Below are 12244 nucleotides of genomic sequence, written 5' to 3'. Positions count from 1 at the left end.
GAGACTGGCAAGATCGGGGGAAAAAAAAAACGTCACTGATTACAACCGCAAGATGTTATGCGAATGATTATGAATAACATGAATAATGTTGAATCCGTGCCACAATGTTTTCCAAATTGTACTATACAGGTCATAAAATGAATAATTCCAAACATCATATATACCTATGTCTTGTTTTTTTTTTTTTTTTTTGTCAGTGCATCTTTGACATCATAGACCATAAGGTGCATACTAATTCAGCGTGAGCAGGAACACTCAATAAAACTGAATAAAAAAAAAAATCAAGTGACGGTGAGATACGAAGAAGGCAAATTCACCAGCGTTTGCGTGTCAGCTTTTATCCCTCCAGATCAGAGAAGGTCCAGTTCCATTGCCTCAAAACACCACTCACATCTACAGTTATTCCCAGTTTCAAATAAAAACTATCAGCGTCAGATCCCTTGGGGGGGGCAGTAGTATGTATCGTGATCGAGAGAACAAAAGTGAAAATAAAACAGTAACTTTCACAAGTACTATAAATGTACATCGTCTGTAACGGATGCAAAACAAATGTATGTGTGTACTGTATAATATTAACAATAAGAGCACTACTGAAAACGGCAAATATAGGAGGATGTCGGGATCGAACCGGGGACTCTTGATTACAAGTCAGCAAATCTTACCGCTACGCCACGGAAGCTGTTGTTTTATCCTTGTTTATTTGATCTTTGGAATTCAAGCTTCACACATCATATAGTTTATGCCAACATTTTGTCATTTACTACTAACATATGAAAAACGCTTCTGTTTTAACAATGTGTTTACATAGATTATTGTAGAAACGGAACACACATGAAATGCATGTGTTCCAAATAACGAACTATTATTTCCACTCTAAAACTCCAGCACTTCACTCCCAGATAATCAATCAAGGCATGAGCTGGGAGAACTTTGTGCACGTTCTGCAGCTATGGGGGGATGGAATAGTAGGCTGCTTGTCTTTATCGGTACATTTAAAGGACAAAAGACGCTGACGGAGAGGTGCGAACAGATTTAAGGTGGGCCGGATCTACGAGTTTTTTTCGTAGGCTCTGGTAATTCTAGTGTTAAAAGATTCAGCATGTTGGGACTCTAAAGATTCCAAATATTGTTTTTAAAGAAGCTCTGAAATAAAAGTGAAACTAATGAAATAGCAACAATTCAAAGAAAAAAAAATCTTAAAAGTGTGTATCTGGAAAACCAAACACGGTGGTTGGCGAGTGAAGCCCCCTAGTATTAATTACAATCAAATGAAAGGTTAGTAGGTTACAGAACTGTCATTAAATTTACCTGGCCTAAAAAACGTCAAACATGTAACATTTTACAGTAGCTCTAGAGCAAGACTGAAGATCATATTGGGCAAATGATGTTTTCTAAGTTATTATACTTTAGCAAAGGAAAGTAATGCTAAGAAACACTGAATAGATCACATAAGGTTGCAGGTTCTAAACTCTAATGCTTGAGCAGACAACATGACCAAAAGCAGGTTTAATGTAAAGGTTGAGGGAGTTTGACGCACAATACAGCAGGGAGCTAGACAGTGTAGAGAAAAATGAAGAGGCAGAGAATAAGGCAGATGGCAACATGGAATAAGAGATATTGGATGGGGAAAGTCAGTGCTGAAAAACTGCTAGGTGACATATCCTCACAGAGTAACAATTAACTAGTTCATTGCTGACTAAGCAAAGATGAACTAAGGAAACCTGTGTACAGTAAACTGTATAATGAAATATAAAAAAAAAATTTAAAGGAGGCAGCAGTAGTTACCCATGCTACTTCATATCTGTATAATCCTGTGTTTAAAACCACATCTGTGCACTGCCTGTCTGGAATTTGCGCACAGTTCTCATATCCATGTGTATTTTCTCTGATTACACTGGTTTCTTTCCATTAACCAACATTGTTTAGGTTAGATTAACTGGTAACATTAAACTATTCCTGTGAGACTGAATTTGGGTGTGCATATTTGCTCTGAGATGGACTGGTGATTTGTCAATGGTTTGTTTTATGCATGCTGCCAGCCCCTCATAACTCTGTACTGGAATAAGCAGGTAAGAAAAAATAAACTAATTAATCCATAATTTAAATGGACAATTGCAAAATAAGTGATAATCAAAGCAAGAAACACCATTCCAGAAATAAAACAGGTCAGCTTTGAAGAAAGAATGCATAAAAAACAGGATTTATGTTAGCATTTTCACTATAAACTTAGGAAAGGTGGCAAATAAAATACTAAAAAAATAAATAAAGAGTAAACTGTCCAGGAATCTATTTCTATGCATATATGATAGTCATATGATTTGTGCATAAATCTAAAATACAGACATATTAGAAAAATTAGTGTTATTAAAAGCAAGTATGAACTTTCGTTTTTTTTCCTTTCTTAAATAGCAGATTTCTAATCCTTCTCAGTCAGACTCAAGTGAAACCTTTAGAAGCTTCTTAAGCCATGAATGTCGTTTTTGTTCATGGTTTTCCCTCGCTTGGCTGACAGAAAATAGGTAACTGGATTAGTACTAAAATTCAGAGTAAAGTGAACTCCCAAAACTTCTTTATAGCAGCTCCTAAGAAACTTATCATCGCTAAACTTAAACCAATGGACTGTGATCTTAGTAAGACTACAGATTAGGTAAGGTTGGAAGGTTAGATACTATGAGCAATGAGCTAAAAAGAAAGACTGGGATAATCATTTAAGGACCTTAAATTAGTGTGTGTAAGAAGCTGTATTAATCAACTTGCTCAGAGAAAGAACACTGAAAATACAGGTAGTCTATCTCTTTTTTAATATATGTATTTTAAGCGTCATACTAAATTATTGATAAGAAATCATGTTGGGACATTTTCTCAAAGTTTGATTTTAAATGATTAATTTTAAAAAAATAATTTTATTACCAAAGTAAACAATGTATTCTTATTTATTTTAAGACAACATAACAATTAAAATAGCTACAGCATGCCTAAAATGTGCAAGTCTTTTTACGGTGTCTCTAAGAGTAAAAAAAAATAATAGAATTTAACCATTAAAAGTTTTAAATTAAACACATAAAACACACATAATCAAATAATCAAAATCTAGTGAATATGTCATGTAAATCAAAAGTCATCAGATGTTACAGTTGCTCTTCATTTTTTCAGGACAAGATGTACTATAAAACCATGTACAAATTAAACATGCATCATCAACATGATAAGTGTGCAAACAAACAGGAATTTGCTTTCAAAAACAGTAAGGCTCACAGGTGGGAAATGCTCATTTCCAGCTGAATACTGACTATGCATACACATAAACAACTCAGCTAACATTTTTTTTTTGTAATTTTATGTACACTTTGAGTATAAGATTGTTATGGTGGATTTATTCTGGTCTGCCTTGTCACTGAAAGAGAAACTAAATTTGTACGTTTATTACTAATCTGTTGACATTTGCTGTCTTCACTCTCAAATTCATTTTGGCAGATGTTTTCAAAAACAAGAATTCTGTCTTATTACAAAACATATTAAACAGCCTTCCCTGGCAGGCTTGTCTGACATCATGTTTATTGCCCAGACTAAATCACTGCTCTGCTAAGCTATAATGTATGCCAGCTACTACATTATTCCCCAGTTATGGAAAATAACAGTACAAACCAATAAAGAAAACACTTTGAGATCAGCTTGCATAAACTAAGCCTGTGGCCAATGATAAACAATTCTATTCTTTCCTAAAAAACGTAAAGATACAGAACTGGATAATCAGAATTCATATTCTAAAATGCATAAAAATAAATCTACACTTTATGTATTAACAATTAATATTTTCACATTTGTCAAATGGATGCCCTTTATTTAAGAAATTAAATTATACGCCATGTATCAATCACAAGTAACTGCAATTAATTTTAACGAAATTTCACATTGATGGAAATACAACAAAATAATCAGACTGAACACTGTCACAGTATCCTATTCCTCAAAAGCTCCAAAATTAATGTGACCTCTGAGAAACAACCCTGAACAGTTTGGGTCAAAAGCCTTCTTAAATCTGTTTTGGATTTATTTTAACCCACTCCTCACCATTCCTAAAATATTCCTAGTTACTTACAAACTTAAAATAACCATCTTTCAGGTAGCAATGTGCTTATAATATAGTTACCACTGACTTGTCTGACCTATATACTCTTCACTCAAATGAATAAAATCCATCTGTAGTATTGTATTTTGGTTATTTTAAAACACATACTGTAAAGTTAATCATCTCTAGTCCTACTTACTTGTATCTGCCTACCATGTATAATGCATAGAATGGAAAGCAAGCAGACGCTTATGTCAAAGTGTGAATAATATTGTATGCCCCCTGCAGAATTAGAAAACCTTGGATAGCGATGTATAACGATCTCATGCTGCTAGCATTACAAAGTGCAAGAGGTTCACTGAGAAAGAGAGAAAAGGAAGACAGAGAGGCTCGGTTTCCTCATTATGTTACTCTCAAGCTATTCTATCTTAAATATTTATTAAGATATTAATATCTTCTCTTCACCATATTTTAGATAATGCAGCACAATTGCCTAACTGAAGCTACAAAATCACAGGTTAGGACAGTGGACACTGCAAACTGTAATAAGTTTAAAAAAAACTTATATTTCCTTGCATATTCATTCTTACCCTTTTTTTTGTAAAATTCATAAATAAAATAAAGTTAGGCAGAGATTCATGGTTTGACAAGCTTGTGTCATGATAAAACAACATGCAAATGTATGTCAAGCTGCAATGTGGCACAGTTAACAAGTGTCACATTGTCTCTGCTTTTACTCTGTAGGGGTTTTACTCTTCCATCTAGTTGTGAAAACTTTTCAGGTGTTTTGCCTTGGAGCAATCTATGACACAGTAGCTAGGCAACCTCAGCTTCAAGACAGCTGCTGAAACTTTAATTTTAAAAAAGCAGATGCCATTATTAGCTTTCAGTGGTTTCAGTACAGGGAACATAATTTAACTGTGTGACTTGGGCTTATGGAAGTCTGTCAGATTGGAAATAGTAAGCAGTGCATTATTTTAAGCAGAGAATGATATGGGTAAAGCAGAGTGACAATCAAGAAATCACTGTATAAAATGTTGAAAACGTAATTGTTAAAGAGTCTCAAATATGGAAGACACAAGTTTCAGTATAGCTGTGTGCTGTTCATTTCTATTTTTTAATAAACAGTTCTTCACATTTTCTATTCACAACAGTTCTGATATTAATCTTAATAAAATTTGAATTTCTAAGAAATCATTCCAGTTCTCATTTATAATATCTTCCCAAACAGTACACACTTGTATAAAGAATAATTCAGTATACACTGCATTATATTTCATTTTATTTATGTTAGCAACAGCTCCATTTTCATATGTAAAATATCTGGATAAAACTGTCCTTGTTTCTAATATAAAAGAAGAACATATTAAAATAAATGGAGAGACTAAAACAAAATAACTACATCCTTCTTAAAGGACATATGATATTAATTAGTTGAGTTGTTTAAAATGAGTTGTATAACTTAATTCATAAAGTATTATTTCTACTTTTATTAAAAGTGCTACTATAACTTACACATACTATTATAAGTATTATAAGTGTTCTTAAAAACAAAACTGTTAATATAATGCAAAATATCCACAAATTAAGCAATTAATTCAATTAAGCACACTACCATGTATAGGTTTGGTTTGTTTTGAAGTTTCAAAGCTTAACTTTATTCTGTGCTTATATTAAGATGTTAGTCAGCACACAAAGTCATTGTTATTCATATATGAAATACAACCTACCAACAATGATTGCCCCAAAAATGAGTGGTAACTTGAAATACTGGGCTTACCCTAATAGAAATTTGTTCAGTTTCTTTTTCCTTCTGTGGATTTCTGTATTTTTCATAGAAATCCCTACGCTTTTTTGGCTCCTTCTCATCTTTTCTTTCCCTCTTTTCTGCAGGTTCATCCAAACTGTCTGAAGTGAGTTGTACTGGTTTCTTTTCCTTCTCAACTTCAATGTAATTCTCATTTGGATTCAACACAATTACTCCATATCCCTCCTTGATAAGAAAACAAGAATAAATAATGAAATAAGTACTTAAATTCCAGTTTTTGGTGAGCAGACAGACAGAGGAAGTGGATGATGGCCTGTTATAAAGATCAACATACATGCAGTACAAATCATGTGTTTGATATCATAAAGTAAAAATATCTAATGAATATTGTAAGTCCTTTAGCAATACATGTTTGCCAAAAACGTCACTGTCAGGCATTTTAGCATGCACTTTCTGTTTTCTTTGAACTATAAGAGAACAGGATTAGCAAACAGTGACAAGCATCTGATTCAGTGAATTAGAGTTTCTGTTTGCAAAAGGGCAGGTGTCAGGTGCTATCAAACATAATCGATTCCAACATCAATCAGCTTAGAAATACAGCAACATGTAAGCAGGATGATGCTTTGTCAATAAAGACAAATAATGAGAAAACTGAGTTCTTGCAGTTCACAATGAAATGAAGGAAATGCAAATATTAAAAATTTTGCAATCAAATTTCTGCCTCCCTAGAATGTTACCAAAAATTAGATAAATTACACATAATTTATGAAATCATTAAATAACATTTTCAGTACTGTAGGCAAAAATTTAAGAAACTATATAGGTTCTTTCATTTTTCATGATCATTCATTTTGTTTAACACTATTAACAAGGAAAAATGTGCTTTATATAATTCTAACCATAGGATATCATGCCTGAATGGAAAGGTAAGTAGGCAGTTACATTGAGAAAACAAATTAAGCCTGAAATTCTAATATATCAGCTAATACCATATAAATAAAATAGTTGGTACCAAAACTGTGGGCAATTCAAATAATAAATACTAAAGTGATTAACGTAATAAATTTATAGCAATTCAAAAAATAATGTCCATGTTGATACTAAATTTAAACACTGTCATTTTTCACAAATGATGTTTCTCAATGTTTAACAATAAAGAATGTAAAAACATAAAAATATTTTTAAGAAATTAACATAAAAAAGTTATTTAAAAAGTTACCCTTCTTATTCATAAACTCATAAAAATGCATTTCATGTAGCACATTTTAATAAAATGTTTAAAAGTATCAAATTTAAGAAGGTGTAATAAAGTGATTCCCTTATTCCATTTAACAAAGGCATATTTTCACAAGGCAGACTATGTTTTACATATATTTTTTCAAGAGTGATAAAATCTGGTCGGCATGATATGGCATTAGCACTGAACTTGCGTTGACAACAGAAAAATCACACATTCACAGCTTTAGTGATTATAAAAATTATGGTTTTCTCACCCTCTTCTGCAAATGTGATAGCAAATTTTCTCCTTATCTTTAATTTAATAAAATAAACCTAGAAATGTATCACATCAATTCAGATTAACATGAAATGCAAGCTTTGGGAGAAAAAAAAACATCCTTCTCAGTTTTCATTTGTAATGTACAACACATTTTAAGAGTTGTATTTTTTTATTAACAGAGAGTACTGTGGTGAGGGGCAAGTTTCTCTTTATCATGCATTTTCCATATACAGTACATAAAGAAGAGTAGTAGAGTGGGTAGCATCTCTGAATGTTGTCTGTGTGGAGTTTACACATTCTTTCCACATCTACATAGGTTTTTCTCTGGGCATTCTGGTATTCTTCTCATACAACTAAAGGCATGCAGTTAGGTTTAACTGGCAATTTCAAACCCGCCCCTGTGCAAGTGTGTGTGTGTGTGTGTGTGTGTGTGTGTATGAGTAGATTCTGCCATGGGTTTACGGTCTGTCTAGGTCTGGTTTTGGCTTTGCACCCAGTGCTGCAATGTAGACTCTATTTTCCCATGGCCCGGAACTGGATTAAACAGTTATTTTAATTCATGTGATAACAATGTGGAGGTCTCATTACTTAAAACTATACTTGCAGATTATATTAATCAAACTAAAAAACAAAAATGGCATGGGGTTGGGGGTATCCTAAGGCAGCATCATGTATAATGGCTATCAGTGTGGTACATTAGAAACATCTTCCAGTTTTCAGTAATAAAGCAAAGGCATAAGCACAAAAAACAAAAAATAAAAAACATGCATATTACAATGAATAAAATTAACAATGATTTTAAAAATACACAGTATACAGTACTAAGTATAGTTTATTTATTCAATGTTCCACTTATTCTAAATGTACAGTGCAAATTATAAGTATTATGCAGTCTGGGTAAAAAAAATACATATAACATGTTTGCTAACTAAAGCATTAACTAACAGGAAAATATGTTATTGTATGATAAATATATGCATATTACTATATATACAAATTTGTATGCAACATAAACAAACAAATTTAATATATAACTTTGCAAAATATTTACTTACATTAGATACATTATTCGCTGCACTGTTCACATTAAGTTTTGATTTGAAATTTTTTCAATAAAAAAACAGAATATGCAAGTGTTTTTAATATTCATTTAAATAACTACACATAACCATCAAAGTACTATTACAATTAAACAATGCATTTATCCCAAACTTATTAAGAGAAGACTGATTAGCAAAAATAACATAATAAAGTTGCCTTGGGGTAGTTTAATTTATTTACCAAACACTATTGCATGTATTTTAATTTAAAAGATCTCTTCAACAACATACTCATTTAGTTAAAAAAATACATATATTTTTAATTTGTAGAATAATTTAGTATTTTCAGATAACAAACAACAAAGTAAAATATGGTTGTTTTTCTTTCTAGGACAACCATATAAAATGAGGATTAGAGTATGCTAACCTTTCTCAGGGGTTAAACTCAAAAATGCAATTACTCATGATAATAAATGATCTATTGCAGCACAGCAGACTTGATGTGTTTTCTTCTTTGTGGTAATCACAATGCATGTGTATTAAAAGAGTATTAAACATCTCTGAAGCAGACCTTTAATTCATGTTTCAGTCTCCGCTAGGTATTTTTTCAGCATTTGAACAAGCCGGGGATCTTTTGTTATCAAATTCAGTGGAAAACTTGGACCAAGGCTTTCACATCCTAGCTTTGTACCACTGCCCACTGGTGGCAAATGAAATAAATGTCTGGCAGTAGCCATAATAATTCATCAATTCCATGTTTCCAAAGGAAAAGATTTCCTATAGCAGACCAATTCAAGGCTAATGCTTCCCAACAGTTTCAAAACTTTATTCAAGTAACTCTTATCGTGCTCCTTCAATCTGAAGCGCTACTGCATTCCACAAGGTCTTGTACCTACTGTAACTTCATTAGCAAGTTACAGATCACTATACTTAATATATCATACATTGACTAAAGAAAGTTAACATTTTTGTGCTTCTTTTACTAAAAGAGAAAAAGTTTAAAAAGCAGCACTAGTACAACGATACTAAAACTCACAAATATCATCTTGATTTGAGGGCATATATATTATGATGGGTTCAAACCAGAAATTTTAGATGTTTATCTTAGATATATATAATTTACACTACTTTAATGTGTGATTTAAGACATGGCTATAATCTGATAAATAAATAAGTGATGAAAAGTTGCCAGCTATATTAAGCCACACAAAACTGCTGGTTACAGTACTGACAGTCACGTGAAAATGACGTGTCACTAAGTAACTAAAATGGATGTGAGCGGATTAGTATATGTATTAAAAAATCTGTCTTCCTTATTTCACTTACAGAAGTAAATGTATTTAACAATAAGGATGCACATAACTTTCTGATGTCTGGCATTCTAGGACAGAAAACTGTAATTCACCCCTGCAAAGATGCCACAAATCCTTTCTAGCTTAAAATTCTATATCTAATAGGTTTAAATGTAACCTGAACTTTGACATCAGAAATGTATAGAAGATATCCAACTTCTGTGAGCTGTGCTCATTTTCTAATAACACTTAAAAAAGCTTCTTAAACATGCTATTTTGGAAAATGTATGTTATGTTAAGAGGTACTTGGATAGTTTGACTTAATAGATCTGCAGAAAAAGAAATGGTAACATGGCGTGTTCATAGGCTTTGAAAAAAAATCATCTAAGAATATGTTTTTCAATTTTTGAAATTCTTTTCTTTGTTCACAGTTACCTTATACTGCATACATAAAGCTGTGTGTATTAAATAAACATTTTAAATTACTTAAATCAGGGGTCTCCAGACTTCAGGTTTTTGTTCCAAGCATCTCTACATTAACTGAACAAGTAGTTGCTTCCTTTTTCTTTAATTCTTTAAATTGTTTTACATCACTATATAAGAATTATGAGGACGCATTTGTGTGTTTTATTGAGAGGTTTTCCTGAACTTCCTTGTTAAGGTATTGCCATTTTGTTTACTTCAAAATGCAAGAAATGGCAGTACAAGAGGTGCACACAAGGAAGAGTGTAACTGAATGGACCACTCTTGTCTAGAAGATTCATTGTCATTTGTAATAGATGCACTGATTTTAAATTCACATTAAACATTTTAAATGCAGTTAATAGAACATATTGTTGATGTAATTTTATGCCAACATTGTTGTAATTCTTGATTCAATTTAGGGTTTTTGGGGGCACATACTTCCAAGTACTCAAACTTAGAATCACCAATTAACTAAACATCCACATCTTTGAAGTATGAAAGAAATATGATGCTATTGGTGGACAACTCATAAAGACATGGCAGAAATGTGCAAACTCAATTCAGACAGTAGTCAAGAGCCAGATTTTAATCTAAGACTCTGAATCCAAAGTCTGAAGTACTAACAACTGCACTACCAGTCTTCTCTAACAAAAAATGCTGCATTAATACAATGAGATGAAAATGAATAAGGAGTATAATACAGTATATATAATAATACATACATATATATAATAATACATACATACATATATATATAACAATATATATATTGATCCATCAATTTAACAAACCTATCCTTGTTAAGACAGTGGCACAACAGTATTTAGATCACTTAAATTTCTTACAAAGTCCAAAATTAGGTCCAAATCTGACTCTATAGAATAGAAGAAAAAAAATTACAAATTTAATATAAAACAGGCCTTAAAAAAGAAACTTATCTTTAAAAAACAAACTGTTGAAATAAAAACTAGTACCGCAGTAGTTGTCAAGACCATGCACACAAAACCTTATTCTACAAACATATTTTCAGTTATTTCTACAACAGCACAGTACTGTATGTCTGATGTGAACTAAACGTCAATGCTTTATCTACATAAAAAAGGCCACCAATGCATATTTGCACTGAAGGACTTTTGTTTTTCATCAGTTTATATAGGCTACAAGTTGTCACTTCTCAATAAACTGTGACTCAGTCAAGTGTCACTCCATCGTGCCCGCTGTACTGGAAGCCACTAACCGACAGACAAGGCACTACATTCAGTTTTCATATGGTATGGATGTACATACAGTGGAACCTAGGGTCACAAACATCTCGGACCACGTACAAATCGGGTTATGACCAAAAAGTTCACCAAACTTTTGCATCTGTTCACAACCACACACTCAGGTGACGAACAAGCCAGTTTCCCATCTGGTTTGTACGCGCCGATGATTTCCGCACGTGTTCAGTCTCTTCCTGTGCATTCCCTGTGCAGCGAGCGAGCAAGCAAGAGAGAGTGTGAGCAAGAGAGAGAGAGCGCAAGCGAGCGCGAGCAAGCGAGAGAGAGAGATAGCGGGAGAGCGTGAGCGAGACAAATCGGGTTGCGACCAGAGTTTTGGAACGAATTATGGTCGTGACCCAAGGTTCCACTGTACATAAAACATAACATGTTTTTGCCAGCATAAAAAGGAAATTTGCAGCAGTGTCCAGTTTTCCTAAAGCAATTTACTGAAATCATATTTATATAAGGGCACCTAGAAAAAATGCTGTTGCTGTTGTTAACTGTAAGCAGTGACAATCCATTAACACTTAGCAGAGGTGTTAGGTCCTTCATGGGACACACACCAAACAATCATCCTTGGTAGTAGATTGAGAGATTCTGCCTCATGGCACTTAATATTTTGCAGGGGACCCCCACCCCAGACATTGGTTGTGAGACCTAGCTTTATAGCACTTCATGGAGGGCAACCCAGGCCTCCCAGCTAAGAATAAATAAATCTGTTTCGATTCAGCACATATGTAGTTCACATCCACTCAGCAGACAGAACATTGGTGACATCATGTTGGCAATCAAAATGTTTCAGATTTTGGAGCATTACAAGTTTTAGAACTCTGGATTAGGGATACTCAAC

The 12244-nt window shown here is 33.0% G+C and overlaps 1 protein-coding gene across 1 annotated transcript in view; it reads right to left on the bottom strand.

Moving 5' to 3' along the window:
- Window positions 1-12244, bottom strand: part of fam172a (family with sequence similarity 172 member A) — a 744353-nt gene that overhangs the window by 408607 nt on the left and 323502 nt on the right. The window contains exon 7 of the mRNA XM_051930185.1: window positions 5850-6062. Coding sequence (XP_051786145.1) covers window positions 5850-6062 — 213 coding nt within the window. The remainder of the gene's footprint in view (window positions 1-5849; window positions 6063-12244) is intronic.

This window comes from Erpetoichthys calabaricus, chromosome 7, assembly GCF_900747795.2.
Source record: "Erpetoichthys calabaricus chromosome 7, fErpCal1.3, whole genome shotgun sequence".
In the NCBI taxonomy this organism is placed as follows: Eukaryota; Metazoa; Chordata; class Cladistia; order Polypteriformes; family Polypteridae; genus Erpetoichthys; species Erpetoichthys calabaricus.
The sequence above is the reverse complement of the archived record's forward strand: the minus strand, read 5'-3'. Positions and strand labels throughout refer to the sequence as shown.